This window comes from Littorina saxatilis, linkage group LG4 (assembly GCF_037325665.1).
Source record: "Littorina saxatilis isolate snail1 linkage group LG4, US_GU_Lsax_2.0, whole genome shotgun sequence".
In the NCBI taxonomy this organism is placed as follows: Eukaryota; Metazoa; Mollusca; class Gastropoda; order Littorinimorpha; family Littorinidae; genus Littorina; species Littorina saxatilis.
The window spans coordinates 37,625,364-37,644,904 of NC_090248.1; the positions used below are offsets into that span (position 1 = coordinate 37,625,364).

At 42.7% G+C, this 19,541-nt stretch overlaps 1 protein-coding gene across 2 annotated transcripts in view; it reads right to left on the reverse strand.

Moving 5' to 3' along the window:
• Positions 1-19,541, reverse strand: part of LOC138964662 (contactin-like) — a 66,133-nt gene that overhangs the window by 11,315 nt on the left and 35,277 nt on the right. For both annotated transcript variants that reach the window (XM_070336670.1, XM_070336671.1), the window contains exons 15-22: positions 19,136-19,299; positions 13,580-13,706; positions 10,377-10,571; positions 9,733-9,876; positions 7,648-7,742; positions 6,157-6,255; positions 3,939-4,131; positions 2,056-2,177 (exon numbers count right to left, since the gene is read on the reverse strand). In XM_070336670.1, the coding sequence (XP_070192771.1) occupies positions 2,056-2,177; positions 3,939-4,131; positions 6,157-6,255; positions 7,648-7,742; positions 9,733-9,876; positions 10,377-10,571; positions 13,580-13,706; positions 19,136-19,299 (1,139 nt within the window). The remainder of the gene's footprint in view (positions 1-2,055; positions 2,178-3,938; positions 4,132-6,156; positions 6,256-7,647; positions 7,743-9,732; positions 9,877-10,376; positions 10,572-13,579; positions 13,707-19,135; positions 19,300-19,541) is intronic.

Sequence of the window (19,541 nt, forward strand, 5' to 3'; positions counted from 1 at the left end):
TTCATCTTCTTGTTCAGCGTTCATGGGCTGAATCTCACACTTACGCTTGTGTTTTGTACAAGTGGATTTTTACCTGTATGAACGATTTTATCTGGTCATTTAGACAGCCACATGATGATTTTTTTGGGAATATGTAGATGATATAATAAAAATAATAATAATAATAATAATAATAATAATAATAATTGTCAGTAAGTACTGGTGTCACATGACTAATGTGAACCAGTTGATTGGCTAATGGCGATGCGCTAAAACTGTTAGCGCACTCTTGGAGTGCGCTAACTTTTCCACAGAGCGTATTCTTCCGCCCTTTGCCTAAGCGAGACTGTGCTCTCATCCTCAGAATTAATTAATGACATGTAGCTTATATTCTTCACAATGCCAAATGACCATAAATTCCCTGCATCTCAATTAAAGCAGAAGTGGGTTTTTTTTCTGACAGATTGCATGTGCCTGTGCCACAGTGCCACTGATCTAAAAATAGAAGCCGCTGTGTTTCATCTCATTTTCGCCGACTTGCATAGATTCTTCTCATATGCCGTGTTAGTGGCATGTAGCTTATCATCCACATTACCAAATGATAAGTTAGTATACAATTCCCAGCAGCTAACAGAAAACACAAGTGTTATTCCGATAACGTACCAGCTAGACCAGTGAAGACTGACTCGATCGACTCTGTCATACGTAGCAGACTACACTGAAATACGACTGCATCAGTTCAGTAAATGAATGGTTTCCGAATTATTATTTCAAGGCAAGAACAATCGTAATCGAAAACGTGTAGGGTTCAGAACGTTCTTACCATATATAAGACATATTACCAGCCTGCCTCATGCATGCAGACTCAGTGCAGACTGCAGTGGTTCGATTGCCCTAGCCCAGCAGACGACATAAACCCCGCTCAGCAAATTAACATGTTGGGCAAATGTGAACGAAAAAACGATGGGGATATAATACGTGTAGGGTTCAGAGCATTCTTACCGTTCATATTTAGTATCAGAATCCCCCGATGAGGGAAGATACAACACGAGAAATATGCCACATTTATTTTGAAAATGTCCTAACCGTCGAGTCCTTCAGGGGGGTAGTCAATTCAAGGGGAGTCACTCCGCACAGTCAATCCGTCGAAGCTCGACTGGAGGTTTTGAATCGCAAATAACGAAGAGCACAGTCCTTTCTACGAGTTCAAATGAGGTCTCTCTGCAAGATCATCACTGTTCAGCTTAACGCTACACTGGAATTTACCAACAGAAATTAAAATGCGTGTGACGAAAGCACGACACACTTGAGACACCCCACACAAAAGTAGATCTTACCGTACACGACCTGACCACATGCGCGTAGCAAAATGTGCGTTTGGAATCTTTTTTTTTCTATGGCGGTACTGACAATATTGTTATTGAAACAATCCCAGTGCACTAAGGGATTTATAGAGCAAATCTCGAAAATAATTATTGAACTCAGCGCTATGCGCTTCGTTCAATAATGAATTTTCTCGATTTGCTCTATAAATCCCTCAGTGCACTGGGATGTCTCAATAACTTAAATATTAATAATAATGAAGACTTATCAATCTAATCTTCTCCTAAGAGCTCACAGGAATGTGCAACAACCAATCACAAACACACAGACACACATGCACGCACGCACGCAAGCACACACACACACATGCATCTGGTTCATATTTTACGACAGTTTGAAAATGACGAAAAAGCACTTGCAACATTGGGCGTGAATGAGTTGCATTTCTTTTGCCGGGTACTGTACAGAAGAACACTGAAGTCTCTGGTCTTTTTTCCAAGCCCTCATACTTTTGGTACAAACCTGGGGTTGTTGTGAGTGTGAGCACATGATGTATTCAGACACCTACAGAGCGTTTGCAGAGAAGATTCTAAGAAACAAAACTCTCCTGCTTAACCTGAAAATCGAACCAGCAGACCAGCTATGAACTGGTTCTTGACCCAGACCCGTGAAGCTACATCTCTGCCCTGAAATACCTATGAATGTACACTGCAAGCATACAGGCTTAAACTGGACGACAAATTGTGCACCTACCCTGTAGCCCGTAAGACGGCCCTTCATTTCTTCCCGCGTGTTTTTAACAGGTGTCCAGTACACGTCAAGAGCTGTGGCGTTGAAACTGACCGAATACACGTTGCGCGGTGTCCCTGTTGGCACTGAAACAACGCACAAGCGTCAAAACTCAACTTCTGCTGCCATCTCACTGTTTTGAGGGAAAATGAAAAGACACAAAATAAAAAAAATGGCCTTAGGCCACAGCCTATTACACAGTTATGACAACTTGGACACATAAAATAATTTGAAAATGACCGACAGAAGTTCTCTGCCTGAATCTAAGAAGAAGAAAAAAACTATTCAAATATCGCACCATTTGAGATCACAATTTGTACCTGTCTTAAAAACGGGATGGGAATGGGACAGGTTGGCACTGTAAAGTGGTACATGTACAGTGGAACCTGCCCTGGAGACCACCTGTCCATCAAGACCACCTGCCCCTTAAGACCACCCGCCCCTTAAGACCACCCCAAAAGGATCCCTGACGGTTTTTTTGACAATATAAATGTTATATGAAGTCTAATATCGCGCGCGTATCTCCAGACTCGGACTCAAGGCGCAGGGATCTATTTATGCCGTGTGAGATGGAATTTTTTACACAATACATCACGCATTCACATCGACCAGCAGATCGCAGCCATTTCGGCGCATATCCTACTTTTCACGGCCTATTATTCCAAGTCACACGGGTATTTTGGTGGACATTTTTTATCTATGCCTAAACAATTTTGCCAGGAAAGACCCTTTTGTCAATCGTGGGATCTTTAACGTGCACACCCCAATGTAGTGTAAACGAAGGGACCTCGGTTTTTCGTCTCATCCGAAAGACTAGCACTTGAACCCACCACCTAGGTTAGGAAAGGGGGGAGAAAATTGCTAACGCCCTGACCCAGGGTCGAACTCGCAACCTCTCGCTTCCGAGCGCAAGTGCGTTACCACTCGGCCACCCAGTGCGTTACCACTCGGCCACCCAGTGCGTTACCACTCGGCCCCCCAGTGCGTTACCACTTGGCCACCCAGTGCGTTACCACTCGGCCACCCAGTGCGTTACCACTAGGCCACCCAGTGCGTTACCACCCGGCCACCCAGTGCGTTACCACCCGGCCACCCAGTGCGTTACCACTCGGCCACCCAGTGCGTTACCACTCGGCCACCCAGTGCGTTACCACTCGGCCACTCAGTGCGTTACCACTCGGCCACCCAGTGCGTTACCACTCGGCCACCCAGTGCATTACCACTCGGCCACCCAGTGCGTTACCACTCGGCCACCCAGTGCGTTACCACCCGGCCACCCAGTGCGTTACCACTCGGCCACCCAGTGCGTTACCACTCGGCCACCCAGTGCGTTACCACTCGGCCACCCAGTGCGTTACCACTCGGCCACCCAGTCCTGTCTACAAAGACCACCCGAGTACAGAGACCACTTTTGCTCAGTCCCTTGGGTGTTCTCTTTAGACAGGTTCAACTGTACCTGCCACATGAGGCCCCTCTGACGAGAGGACACCTTCTGTTGTCCTTTTGTCTAATTACTGTACCCAAACATACCAGTTGTGAGAATACACCCCTATGTTTTTATGCTTAGGGTTGTTGTCATATGTTGTTTGGTTGTTTCAAGAGCAGATGAACCACACTGTTCCATCCATTGTTTAATTGTATTGTATGGGGAGATTTATATAGCGCTTAACGTTCTCTAAGCGCTTTACATATTAACGTTGGAGTTTCAGCCCATTATTGTATGGACAATAAATGATCTTATGTCTTATGTCAATGAGGGGACACTTTATGTTGGTCCCCGAGGGTGTCCTTTCATCACAGGTACCTCTGTACCTCAAAACTGTATGACTCCCAAAATAAACACTCACTTTCTTCAGCAGACATGACGGTGGCGATGTTAGACAGCACCCCAGCGCCGTAAACGTTATTGGCTCGCACGCGCGCCTCGTATGGTAAGTAGAAGTATTCATCGCCAACCAGCACAGTGTGCTTGCAAACGGAGATCAGACCTTTCTCAATGTCCGGAATGTCCTGGCAAGCTTCCTCTGGGGTCACTTCGCTCTGTTGAGATACAGATGTCGACTTTAAAGTTTGAAGAAATAGATGTGGGAAAATATGAAAGTGTGTGCATGTGCATGTTTGTAAACTTTGCATGCATGAAGATGAACAAGACAGCACAGACACACCCTCAAAATGACATGCAAACCGCACACACACACACACACACACACACACACACAGACACACACACACAAAGTGACACACACACACATATACACACACATATACATACACACACACACACACACACACACACACACACACTTGCAAACACACACACACACACATGCTGGAAACCTAACTTAAGACCTACATAATTCATGTATTGGTCGAACACGGATGTACGTTGGAGTTTCAGCCCATAGAAGAAGAAGAAGAACAAGAACAAGAAGAACAAGAAGAAGAACAAGAAAAACAAGAAGAACAAGAACAAGAAGAACAAGAAGAACAAAAACAACAAGAAGAACAAGAAGAACAAGAAGAACAAGAACAAGAACAACAAGAAGAACAAGAAGAACAAGAACAAGAACAACAAGAAGAACAAGAACAAGAAGAAGAACAAGAACAACAAGAACAACAAGAAGAACAAGAACAAGAAGAACAAGAAGAACAAGAACAAGAAGAAGAACAAGAACAAGAAGAACAAGAACAAGAACAACAAGAAGAACAAGAACAAGAAGAACAAGAACAACAACAAGAACAAGAAGAACAAGAAGAACAACAAGAACAAGAAGAACAAGAACAACAAGAAGAACAAGAAGAAGAACAAGAAGAAGAACAACAAGAACAAGAAAAAGAACAAAAAGAACAAAAAGAACAAGAAGAACAAGAACAACAAGAACAACAAGAACAACAAGAACAACAACAAGAACAACAAGAAGAACAAGAACAACAACAAGAACAACAAGAAGAACAAGAACAACAAGAAGAACAAGAACAAGAAGAACAAGAACAAAAACAAGAACAACAAGAAGAACAAGAACAAGAAGAACAAGAACAAGAAGAACAAGAAGAACAAGAACAACAACAAGAAGAACAAGAAGAAGAACAAGAAGAAGAACAAGAAGAAGAACAAGAAGAACAAGAACAACAAGAAAAACAAGAACAAGAAGAACAAGAACAACAACAAGAACAACAAGAAGAACAAGAACAAGAACAATAAGAACAATAAGAACAAGAAGAACAAGAACAAGAAGAAGAACAAGAAGAAGAACAAGAAGAAGAACAAGAAGAACAAGAAAAAGAACAAGAAAAAGAACAAAAAGAACAAGAAGAACAAGAAGAACAAGAAGAACAAGAAGAACAAGAACAACAACAAGAAGAACAAGAAGAACAAGAACAACAAGAAGAACAAGAAGAACAAGAACAAGAACAATAAGAACAATAAGAACAAGAAGAACAAGAACAAGAAGAAGAACAAGAAGAAGAACAAGAAGAAGAACAAGAAGAACAAGAAAAAGAACAAGAAAAAGAACAAGAAAAAGAACAAGAAAAAGAACAAGAAGAACAAGAAGAACAAGAAGAACAAGAAGAACAAGAAGAACAAGAACAACAACAAGAACAACAAGAAGAACAAGAACAACAAGAAGAACAAGAACAAGAACAACAAGAACAACAACAAGAACAACAAGAAGAACAAGAACAAGAAGAACAAGAAGAACAACAAGAAGAACAAGAACAACAAGAACAACAAGAAGAACAAGAAGAAGAACAAGAAGAAGAACAAGAAGAACAAGAAAAACAAGAAGAACAAGAACAACAAGAAGAACAAGAAGAACAAGAACAACAAGAAGAACAAGAAGAACAAGAACAACAACAAGAAAAACAAGAACAAGAAGAAGAACAAGAAGAACAAGAAAAACAAGAAGAACAAGAACAACAACAAGAACAACAAGAAGAACAAGAAGAACAAGAACAACAACAAGAAAAACAAGAACAAGAAGAACAAGAAGAACAAGAAAAACAAGAAGAACAAGAACAAGAACAACAAGAAGAACAAGAAGAAGAACAACAAGAAGTACTTACATCCTGCCACCTGGAGTCGTCAGCCTGTGAGTTAGGTTTGGTTCTCCAGTGCACAACGTACTTCAGGTCGGGGCCGTTGTAGTCCTCCATTGGCAGCGGCTGTTGTCACGGGGGAGAAAAATGAACATGCTAGAGCAAACAATTCTTATGTGTGTAACTGCTGTGTTAATGTGAAATCAAAGAAAGTGAAAAACGAGTGTTTTTATCAAACACACATCATTCAGAAATGATTGAACACAAATTGTCGGCAAATTTGAATGACAAATGCCTTCTCCTCCTCCACATACACAGCACACTCAAGATTTCACCAATCATCCATACATTCTTCACACACACACAGCACACTCAAGACATCACCAATCATCCATACATCCTTCACACACACAGCACACTCAAGACTTCACCTATCATCCATACATTCTTCACACACACAGCACACTCAACACATCACCAATCATCCATACATTCTTCACACACACACAGCACACTCAAGACATCACCAATCATCCATACATTCTTCACACACACACAGCACACTCAAGACATCACCAATCATCCATACATCCTTCACACACACAGCACACTCAAGACATCACCAATCATCCATACATCCTTCACACACACAGCACATTCAAGACATCACCAATCATCCATACATCCTTCACATACACAGCACACTCAAGACATCACCAATCATCCATATATTCTTCACACACACACAGCACACTCAAGACATCACCAATCATCCATACATCCTTCACACACACAGCACACTCAAGACATCACCAATCATCCATACATCCTTCACACGCACAGCACACTCAAGACATCACCAATCATCCATACATTCTTCACACACACAGCACACTCAAGACATCACCAATCGTCCAAACATCCTTCACACACACAGCACACTCAAGACATCACCAATCATCCATACATCCTTCACACACACACAGCACACTCAAGACATCACCAATCATCCATACATTCTTCACACACACAGCACACTCAAGACATCACCAATCATCCATACATCCTTCACACACACACAGCACACTCAAGACATCACCAATCATCCATACATTCTTCACACACACACAGCACACTCAAGACATCACCAATCATCCATACATTCTTCACACACACACAGCACACTCAAGACATCACCAATCATCCATACATCCTTCACATACACAGCACACTCAAGATATCACCTATCATCCATCCATACATTCTTCCTCACACCCATAAATCAGAGGTAAAATAACCGTAACATTAAAAACATATGCACAGAGGAAGTGATCAGCAGTCACAAGTCACGTGACTGCTGAGAAATAAAGGGAACTAACTTCAATCATTTCTGATGATTACCAACAAGTTCTGGCTATGAAGAATACAAGCAAACGCAAGATGCACATGTACATACTCTGAGTCACACACATGAACCCTCACACACTGTGTAGTGTGATGTATGAAATGTGTTCTTACTCTCCAAGTGATGGTGAGGTCACCCACTTTTCCGCCACCACCTGACACACCAGAGGGCGCCACAATCGGGGCCGTGCCAGGTATCTGGATAACGACTGCAAGCAAACAAACAAGTCATGCAGGTTTTATTGTCCTGATTGTCATATAGAGGGTCCCCACTGGTTTTTAGAAACAAAATTCCATGACTTTTCCATGACTTTCCATGAGCCTCAATAACATTTTCCATGACTAGATCCACAGGTCGCCATTTCCGAACACGCAAACTTTTTACGTCTTGTCACTGCCAGTTTTGACACTGGCTTGCTTTGCACTGAATTTGAGTCAGTTTCTACGCAGTGTCTCTTCGACAAGCAAGTCAAGCATTTGCTACGCAGTCAGATTATCGGTAATGTTTGCTGGTCCTGTCATTTCACTAAACTGGACCAGCCACTGTTTGTATCCATCTGCACTTTCGTAAATTCCGTTTCGTAACCGTCACTGTGACTTGACGAACTGTCATTTTTTTCACCGCGATACACAGTTCATTGCGAAGATCTTCCTCGGTAATTCGTTCCAATTCCGCATACTTTTTGTTGTCAAGAAACAACTCGAAAGAAAGTTTCAAATTCATCATCCTCCATCTTGCTTGTCGAAGCGCTAAAGTACTTTATCGATGCAAAAACAAAAGCAGAAAACTTTGACGAAACCGACTCAAATGCAGCGCAGACGACACGACGAGATAACGGAAGGAAGTGAGCCTCGCTTTGGGTCAAGTGCCATTAAAAATACCGTTATTCTCGTATGCAAATACGAACGAGAAGTTGGTCATACGAACAAGCCTTGTGTTGGCGACGCAAATCACTGCTGGCTGGCAAAGGGGAGGGGGATGGCTGGGCAACGAAAATCGCCGCTGGCGTGCTAAAGGTTAATTTTTTATTTTTTTATATTTTTGTTAAATTCCATGACTTTCCATGACTTGAATTGAAATTCCATGACTTTCCAGGCCTGGAAAATTAAAAATCAAATTCCATGACTTTCCAGGTTTTCCATGACCTGTACGAACCCTGCATATAAAACTGTGGACAAAAAACAACAAAAACAGACCAACAGTAACAGCAACAGACCAACTAAACCTAATTTTGTGGGCCTTGTCACGGGAAACATAATATTATTTTGGGGGTCCAAGAGAAAAGACAATCTTGGGTGTAAAACAGCAAAAATATTTCATGTTCTTCAAAATTTTGTTGTGACCTGAACAGTATTCTTGGTGACAAGTTTTAGAGAGCCGTGACATAAACGCTCTATATGAATGAATATTATCAGACTCAGTACTCAAAGAATTTTTTCATATTCTGCTTTCCAGACCAGGGGCAAGCATTCTCGGGCACACCACCTCTGTTCGACAGTTCTGTACACTCACCACGAAAACAGCCAAGAAATTACAGGGTTTCTTCAAAGGGTAGCCCATCCCAACAACCTAACGTCCCTCCCTAAAGTGTTGGTAAAATAGGCAATTCTGACAAAATGTAAGGCTTCTTTTTAAGCCTACTGTCTATATGATACTTACCGAGACAGTACTATTCTTGCACATTATCTATTATAGGCCGAAAAAATTGGACAAAACGCTGCGTGGGTACAATTATCTCCCATAACCATGCGCCACCGTGGATCCCAAGCACTGTCCGAGTGCTTCCCCCTTACAGGATGTAGGTGGCGCGTCCTCTTTCTTTATGAGCTGCAGACCCTCAAAAAGCCCATAACATATCAAGAGGGGAGGCGGGAGGGAAACTCTAATAGTACTGTCTCGGTAAGTATCATATAGACAGTAGGCTTAAAAAGAAGCCTTACAGTCAATATAACACTTACCTCGACAGTACTATTCTTGCACAGAATACCAGAGTGGTGTGAGGGTGATATGTAGAGTATTAAACTCCTTAATCAAAATCACTTAAATCCAAGGATAACAGTTATTGCTCAGACAAGCTGTGTGAGACCAAGCTAAGACACAGAGGAAAAGTCGGAACAGCAACAAAAATGAATAAATAAAAAAAATTCCAAAAAAATTCCAAAAAAGAACAGAAAAAAGGGATAGGGGTGACAACTCACTGGTAGGCAGGCTAGGGGCGCCGATACCATAGCGATTAAGAGCCTTGACGCGGAACTCGTGACCAGCCCAGGGCTTGAGTTTGGTGAGCAAGATCGTGCGTTTGTCAGGGTACTCGTTGCTCTGCACAAAGCGCGTCTGGATCTCTGAAACAAACAAAACACACAGCTTGGTTAATGTTGGAATTATGCTGGAGACTAGAACAGAACTGACTTGAATCTTTTAATTACAGTGATTATAATCATTATATGAGCCTTCATCTAGCACACATAGGTACCCAGAGTCACATACATGCATGCACACACGCAAAAGCATGCACGCATACACACACACACACACACACACACAAACACATAGTAAACCTCTTTGATACTTATTTTTGTTCCATATCACCTACTTCAGTTATGAAGTTCCTTCTACTACAGCAGCGTTTGGACACACACACACACTGACACACACAGACACAGACACACTCTGACACACAGACACAGACACAGACACACAGACACACACACACACGCACATACACACACCCACCCACCCACCCCACACACAACACACCCTCTCTCTTGGTCTCTCTGTGAGACAGTCTCATTCAGATTCACTCCAGAAACCCTAAGCAATCTTTTCTCAACAGCCCACTTACGGTCAGCGTCAGGGTGGACACGCCAGCTCCGGTCAAAGTTGGTGCGGAATTCCACAGTGTATGCCAAGATAGTTGAGCCGTGGTCAAGTCCGTCGGACCAGTAGAGGCGCACAAAGCGTTCACCTGGCACAATCTCCTGCTTGTCCTGCCCGACGTTGTCACCTTGCAACACACCTGACGGCTCACCTGGGGGACCTGCAGGTAAACATAGCGAATGAATTATACTGAAGGGAACAATACAAAATGTGCCCAAAATACTTTATTTCACATGGGTTTTCAATTGGGGGGGGGGGGGGGGACGGGGAGGTGGGGATTCTTATTCTTCTTCTTTGTTCATGGGCTGAAACTCCCACGTTCACTCATGCTTTTGTACGAGTGGGTTTTTGCGTGTATAACCGTTTTTACCCTGCCATTCAGGCAGCCATACGCTGCTTTCGCGGGAGGCATGCTTGATATTTTTTGTGTTTCTGTAACCGAACAAACTCTGTCATGGATTACAGGATCTTTTCCGTGCGCACTTGGTCTTTAGCTTGCGTGTACACACAAAGGGGGATAAGACACCAGCAGGTCTGCACATAAGTTGAATCGGAAAAATCTCCACCCTTAACCCACCAGGCGGCCGGGATTGGAACTCACGACCTTCTGATTAGGTCTTATCCACTAGGCCACTGTGCCTGTCTGGAAGGGGGGGGGGGGGGGGGGTATTAAAATGGGGGACTGCAAGAGGAGGGGTTTCAAATTGAGGGACATAAAAGGGAGAAGTTTTAAAATGGGAGACCTTTAAAGGACTGAATTATTTTTATTGGGAGGTCTTAAATGGGGGGGACCTCAAAAGAGGGAGAGTAGTCTTAAACTGGAAGGGGGGGACCTCAAAAGAGGGAGAGTAGTCTTAAACTGGAAGGGGGGGACCTCAAAAGAGGGAGAGTAGTCTTAAACTGGAAGGGGGGACTTCAAAAGAGGGAGAGTAGTCTTAAACTGGAAGGGGGGGACCTCAAAAGAGGGAGAGTAGTCTTAAACTGGAAGGGGGGGGGACCTCAAAAGAGGGAGAGTAGTCTTAAACTGGAAGGGGGGACCTCAAAAGAGGGAGAGTAGTCTTAAACTGGAAGGGGGGACCTCAAAAGAGGGAGAGTAGTCTTAAACTGGAAGGGGGGACCTCAAAAGAGGCAGAGTAGTCTTAAACTGGAAGGGGGGGACCTTAAAAGAGGGAGAGTAGTCTTAAACTGGAAGGGGGGACCTCAAAAGAGGGAGAGTAGTCTTAAACTGGAAGGGGGGGACCTCAAAAGAGGGAGAGTAGTCTTAAACTGGAAGGGGGGACCTCAAAAGAGGGAGAGTAGTCTTAAACTGGAAGGGGGGGACCTCAAAAGAGGGAGAGTAGTCTTAAACTGGAAGGGGGGACCTCAAAAGAGGGAGAGTAGTCTTAAACTGGAAGGGGGGGACCTCAAAAGAGGGAGAGTAGTCTTAAACTGGAAGGGGGGACCTCAAAAGAGGGAGAGTAGTCTTAACACTTTCGCGACGGGACACTGATAAATCAGTACCAGCGCTGACACGCCCATGGACGGGAAGCGCATTTTTCAGTACCAGCCATAGAGGGTACACGACTCGTGATTGCTTCCCGGTTTTTGAAGCTTGCAAATAAATTGAGTTGTTTCCCTTGATACACTTGGCGTCCCCTTCTGCCATTTGCAAATCCCCCTGATTTGTGTGCGTTTTTGAGGAAAAAAAATGAATCAAAGGCGAGCCTTGTCTCGGGAGGAGATTCTCCGGATGTTGGACCTAGAGGATCCCGTAGAGCATGATTCGGACGTATCGTTTTCGCCTCACGAAAGCGATACAAGCAGTGAAAGTGAGGAAGAAACAGTCCCGTTGTTGCTAGTACGAGTCGGCAAACTACACGTGGTTGGCGGTGATACTGCTAGACGAACATGTATCTCGGAATCGTGCAGGAGCTATGGGGGCGTGGCAGCACTGATAACAATGGATGGCTGGAGCCTTCAAATCCTTTTGGAATTGTTCATAGGTGTACAGTTGGTACTTTGTTGTGAAAATGTGACTTATATTCAATATGGATTACCTAGACATCATTTGGTGAGTCATTAGATCTACAGTTTTGTTTCATTTGAGTCAGGATGCTGTGAGTGAATGCGTGATTTGCTTGTTTTTTTCTTTGTACTGTCTCCTTATTTCTGTGTACAATGTTAACAATATTTCAGCTAATTCATAGGTTTTACACCTTGTTTGGTTATAACATTATTTATAATACTTTCTGTTAAAAAATAACTTTTAAAAAAAGCAGTAGAAAATAAAACACACACAAAAAAACGTTAAAACACAAATTATCCCCCTTTCACCCCCCTTTCACCCCCCTTTGCTAAAACAAATCGCGTGACAAACTTATAAATAGCACGACTGAACTGGGCATCCATTTTTGAATTAGTGCACAAAATTTGGTGGTGATTGGACTTAATTCAAGCTTGCTAGACAGATTTCTTTACAGTTACTGATTTTTGGGAAGTTTCTTGGTGGCAAGCTTGGGCAGGCAGGACGTAAACGCCGTGGCAGTGCTAGTCACAATAGTGTTAAACTGGAAGGGGGGACCTCAAAAGAGGGAGAGTAGTCTTAAACTGGAAGGGGGGACCTCAAAAGAGGGAGAGTAGTCTTAAACTGGAAGGGGGGACCTCAAAAGAGGGAGAGTAGTCTTAAACTGGAAGGGGGGACCTCAAAAGAGGGAGAGTAGCCTTAAACTGGAAGGGGGGGACCTCAAAAGAGGCAGAGTAGTCTTAAACTGGAAGGGGGGGGACCTCAAAAGAGGGAGAGTAGTCTTAAACTTGAAGGGGGGGGACCTCAAAAGAGGGAGAGTAGTCTTAAACTGGAAGGGGGGACCTCAAAAGAGGGAGAGTAGTCTTAAACTGGAAGGGGGGACCTCAAAAGAGGGAGAGTAGTCTTAAACTGGAAGGGGGGACCTCAAAAGAGGGAGAGTAGTCTTAAACTGGAAGGGGGGGACCTCAAAAGAGGGAGAGTAGTCTTAAACTGGAAGGGGGGGACCTCAAAAGAGGGAGAGTAGACTTAAACTGGAAGGGGGGACCTCAAAAGAGGGAGAGTAGTCTTAAACTGGAAGGGGGGACCTCAAAAGAGGGAGAGTAGTCTTAAACTGGAAGGGGGGACCTCAAAAAGGGGGTTGCACCTTGCTTGATGAAATGACCCACCTTTGACCGTCAGGTAGGCAGAAGCTGTTTCCGAGTCCATTCCTGTTGTCACCTCACAGGTGTATCTACCTTCGTGTTCATACTGCAGTCCCTGGATGATGAGGTTACCTGATGTCGAACCCGAACCCTGCAACACAGTTCATACACACAGGCGTGAGTAGCTGCGAGTCGGCCGTCGAGCTTGATGGTTTGAGGTTCGTATCCCATTTGTTGTAGAGAAGGTTTGCTATTTTTTTGATGTGACAACAAATTCCATTCACTTTGCTTACAATGCAAGCACTCTGGGTACCTGGGATTTTTATGCCCTCACTACAAAGCCACAGGAGCATGTGCAAAGGGGCCCAGACCAGACTGGGGAATCGAGACGAGGGTCGTGGTGTATGTGTGTGTGTGTGTGTGTGTGTGTGTCTGTGTGTGTGTGTGTAGAGCGATTCAGAGTAAACTACTGGACCGATCTTTATGAAATTTTTCATGAGAGTTTCTGGGTATGATATCCCCAGACGTTTTTTTCATTTTTTCAATAAATGTCTTTGATGACGTCATATCTGGCATTTTGTAAAAGTTGAGGCGGCACTGTCACACCCTCATTTTTCAATCAAATTGATCGAAATTTTGGCCAAGCAATCTTCGACGAAGGCCGGACTTTGGGATTACATTTCAGCTTGGAGGCTTAAAAATTAATTCATGACTTTGGTCATTAAAAATCTGAAAATTGTAATTAAAATTATTTTTTTATAAAACGATCCAAAATTACGTTTATCGTATTCTTCATAATTTTCTGATTCCAAAAACATATAAATATGTTATATTCGGATTAAAAACAAGCTCTGAAGATTAAAAATATAAAAATTATGATTAAAATTAAATTTCCGAAATCGATTTAAAAACAATTTCATCTTATTCCTTGTCCGTTCCTGATTCCAAAAACATATAGATATGATATGTTTGGATTAAAAACACATTCAGAGAGTTAAAAAGAATAGAAATATAGAAAAGCATGCTATCCTCCTCAGCGCAACCGCTACCGCGCTTTTCTGGATTGTTAATGTCACTGCCTTTGCCACGAGCTGTGGACAGACGATGCTACGAGTGTACGGTCTTGCGGAAAAAATGCAATGCGATCAGTTTCATTCTGTGAGTTCCACTGAGCTTCACTAAATGTTGTATTTTCGCCTTACACGACTTGTTTTTTTTTTCCTTTTGCCTCTTGCCATTTTGAGGTCGAACAACGCCTACTCAAATAAGCTCTTTTATTTGTCTCATAATTATTTCCATGTCTGTTCACTGCAAAGACCATTTAGCTGATGTACTTGTGAATGTTTCGTTTGGTCTAAAATGAAACGTTTCATAATTTAAACTTCGTGTGTGTCTGCCCTTTGTTTTACCAGTTAAGGGCAGGCACTGGTGTTAAAAGTGATTTTTTTTGTTTCATAAGTGTTGGGTCAAAAATTGTTGCACAATTAAAGAACTCAGTCCATCTCCTGAGAAAATGAAAAAATTATTTTTTTTGGATCACCGGTTGCCTTGGTAGCAATCCAAGATGGCCACCAAACTGCCACTTTTTAAAACCCTAAGGCTTTTACAAAACCGAAAGAAATTTTGTTTTGGTGCTTGTTATTTATACATTAGCACAATACCCAACTTTTGTTAGAGGCTTTTTTTGAAATCTACAGTCATTCAAAAGATATCAGTGATAAAAATGAGTGACCTTGAATTTTATGAAAAACCGCCCCCAAAAATGGTATAACTTCTCATGAAAAAAAAAATTCAACAAAACGCTCTAACAAAATCTGCGAAATAACGCACTCGAGATGTATGCAAAGTTTCAACAACGCAAGTTTATTAGAAAAAAAGCCTTAGGCTTTTGAAGTGACAAAAAAGTAGTTTTGAGAAAATACACAAAACGTGAAGAAAATGTATTTTTTTTACACAAACGTTTATGAAACATGTAACAAAACAACACTAACAAAACAACAGGTATTGCTTAGTTCCACAAGAAAAACGGAAACAAAATTCAACAAAATTAAAAAAAAAACCAGCCAGTGTTCAGCAAGCACCAAGGAACCTGTTCCAAGGTCACAATGATCAACTCTTATCCGTTACGTGCACGCTGCGTAAAGTATGCCCATCCATAATTCCCAACTTGTTTCCAGTGAAGCCTCTTATCTTGGACCTCTTTTGGACTTGCTTTGAATAATCAGGGAGTCATATGGCAGTGTCCTTAACTTTCTATACTACAATATTTGGGTTGACTTCTGTGAATTGCCTTGCAATGCCATGGGTACTTTAGAAGCTCCTCTCCAGCTTCCGTCCTCTGCATCTGTAGAGACAACATAAATTCAAAATTAATATGTCTATGACAAACTCAAATACTGCTATTCACATTTTCCCAACAATGACCCCCCTCCCCCCCCCCCCCCCCCCCCACACACACACATTTGAAAAAAGATATTGTAATGTGATACATGTAACACGATATTTGGGCGCATGCACATGTCAGTGCTGATAGTCAAGCAGTGAACAAAAAGATGTTGACAAATCATGTGAATGTGGCGAAGGCAGTGCAGGTTTGGTTTACAGCTATTGCACATACATTGCATGCAGAAACCATATGGTCTGCATGGGAAGTATGACCACAAGCAATGTTCACTCACTGAGCCATGTGAATGCATGTTTGTTTGAGCCACAAGAAAACTGTGATCACAGGAGGAAGCTAGGCCTATATATAATATGCTTGAGAAAATAAATGAGGAAAGAACATGTTTTGCTCCAACCCTGACAAACCTTGTGACAACCAAGCTTCACAGTAGCAGCACATAACAGACTTTGCATCCTATTCAGTTTCTTTGCATCAGGGTGTTGTTACTTAGATTCTGTTCTTCAGCATATAACAGTCACACACGTACACACACACACACACACACACACACACACACACACACACACACACACACACACACACACACACACAGCCAGAGCCGCACACATATCCAAACAAATATAAACTTCTACATGTTTGTCAAAAGAAGAAAAAATTACCTACCTACTACCATCTTGCTTATCAGCTGCTTGGAATCTTCCCTTCTCTGCTTGGGCTAGTATTCAACTGCACCAGATTTCCCAGGAGATGCATGGTGTTGCAACAAAGTCATTTTTGTATTGATTGTTCTTTTTCTAAGCAGTTAATTTGCTTTTTCCAGAGAAAAGATATAGGGTCTGCCTTCTCGTCGCCATAAATGGCGAACTCCGTGTTGTCCTTATTGCCGTACGCATTCCGCTCAGCAACTCTAAAATAAGTCGTGGCTCAAAACACTCATGGCAACGTGCTTCAAACGTACACCACCGATGGTGATTTCTTGCTCCGTCCCAGCTGTTGCAAGGGCAGCAGCATAGTTTCCAGCCAATTTTCATTCTGGACGAAGAAGATGCACAAACTTGATCTTCCGATTCGTTCGTAGCAATAGCAGACGACACTATCGACTCGCACTTTCTTTTTAAACTTCCGTCACGCCAGCCTCTACAACTGATCTGATTTTACTCGATAATCATCTCCTTTGCGTGTCAAGCGCTGAAATCGGGGCAAAACGTGTATTTAACTGAAGTTTCCACAAAGATATCCCAGGAAAATCGCAGCTGTAGATATTTCACATCGCCTTTGGCAAGATCTGGCGGAAATGAAGAATATTGCATTCTGGGAAGGCCGAATCGAACCGAACGAGACCGAGCATAAACGAAGTTTAATATCCGCGATTCGATTGGTCAGCAGCGAAAATTGCTCATGCGGAATTTCCCGGAATCTTCATCGGTTCTCTTCGGCTCATTGGAATGTCTTCTAGTTGCTGTTACTAACGGCGCGAAATCCGTAAACGGAAATTCCCGTTGTCCGCGGTATGAACTGATCGTAGCAAAGAAAAGACAACTCATTCCAGTCATGCTAACGTGACCACCGTTGACGATGTGTTTGACTCGCAGTCACCTCTCAAACATACGCATTTTTTTGCTGTTTTGTGTTTGTTCAATACACAATTGCATACACATACATTGTTCATTTAGCCGTTTTGACCGTTTATGATTAATTCTGATCTAAAATCAGTATATCAGAGTAACCAGAAGAGGTTCAAAATCCAAAATCAGAAAGAAAATGGAAATGACCAGGGAACAAAAAAATCACTTTTTTCACTGTGGTGTCTTCCCTGGAGGGTGTTTCTGTTAGTGTTACACACACCATGCATATTCACTCACTTGGGTTTGTCCTACAATTACTGGCACGGTTGGCCTAGTGGTAAGGCGTCCGCCCCGTGATCGGGAGGTCGTGGGTTCGAACCCCGGCCGGGTCATACCTAAGACTTTACAAGAAGAGCAAACGCTCGATCGAGTCACTTTCGCAGTTCTGAATATTATATGAGGCATCAGATGGACAGGAAGAAATTGCTATTCACAACACAATGAGTCACGTTCACATAAAATTTGAGCCCGGTCACTTTTATAGTTTCCGAGAAAAGCCCAACGTTAAGTTGTGTGTTGCCGAACAGAAAAGGCTAGTTATCTCCCTTGTTTTTCTGATAACGTTCGTAAAAGGCTACAGATGTAAATACTTTGATGTAAAGAATAATCCTACAAAGTTTCAATCACATCCGATGAACTTTGTCAAAGATATAAAATGTCTAATTTTTCCTTTGACGCTGACCTGTGACCTTGAAAAAGGTCAAAGGTCAACGAAACCATCGTTAAAGTGTAGAGGTCATTGGAGGTCACGACTAAACAAAATATGAGCCCGATCGCTTTGATAGTTTCCGAGAAAAGATATAAAATGTCTAATTTTTCCTTTGACGCTGACCTGTGACCTTGAAAAAGGTCAAAGGTCAACGAAACCATCGTTAAAGTGTAGAGGTCATTGGAGGTCACGACTAAACAAAATATGAGCCCGATCGCTTTGATAGTTTCCGAGAAAAGTCCAACGTTAAGGTGGTGTCTACGGACGGCCGGCCGGACGGCCGGCCGGACAGACTAACACTGACCGATTACATAGAGTCACTTTTTCTCAAGTGACTCAAAAATTGGCAATCTAGTGGCTGCTCCGCCTGGCGTCTGGCATTATGGGGTTAGTGCTAGGACTGGTTGGTCCGGTGTCAGAATAATGTGATTGGGTGAGACATGAAGCCTGTGCTGCGACTTCTGTCTTGTGTGTGGCGCACGTTATATGTCAAAGCAGCACCGCCCTGATATGGCCCTTCGTGGTCGGCTGGGCGTTAAGCAAAACAAACAAACAAACTGTCCTACAATCCTAATGTACAGTGGTACCTGTGATGAAAGGACACCCTTGGGACCAACAAAAAGCGTCCCTACATTGCAGGTGGCCTGTCATGACAGGTATATTTTGGTAGAGATAATAGACAAAGGGACCTCAGAATGTGTCCTTTTCAGGGAGGTGTCCTCTCATCGGAGGGGCCACACATCGCAGGTACCCAGGTGTAGCCAGGTTTAATGCAGTCGGTACTTGAAACCCAAGACTGTTAAAATAATAAAAATATCATTTTTTCTCTCAATTTCGCTTACCATTCTGTACTCCACTTGTCTGTTAAAGTCAATGATGTGGTTGTTAAACGTCCACACATAGACAACATCAACGTTTGCCGGAGCCGAAGCAGTGCAAATCATGGTGGCGGTTTCGTTGGAGTTTCCTTCTACATTGCCCGGTTTCTGAGAAATCACGATGCGCGCTGAAATTCAAACAAAACAAGAAGAGCAAACGCTCGATCGAGTCACTTTCGCAGTTCTGAATATTATATGAGGCATCAGATGGACAGGAAGAAATTGCTATTCACAACACAATGAGTCACGTTCACATAAAATTTGAGCCCGGTCACTTTTATAGTTTCCGAGAAAAGCCCAACGTTAAGTTGTGTGTTGCCGAACAGAAAAGGCTAGTTATCTCCCTTGTTTTTCTGATAACGTTCGTAAA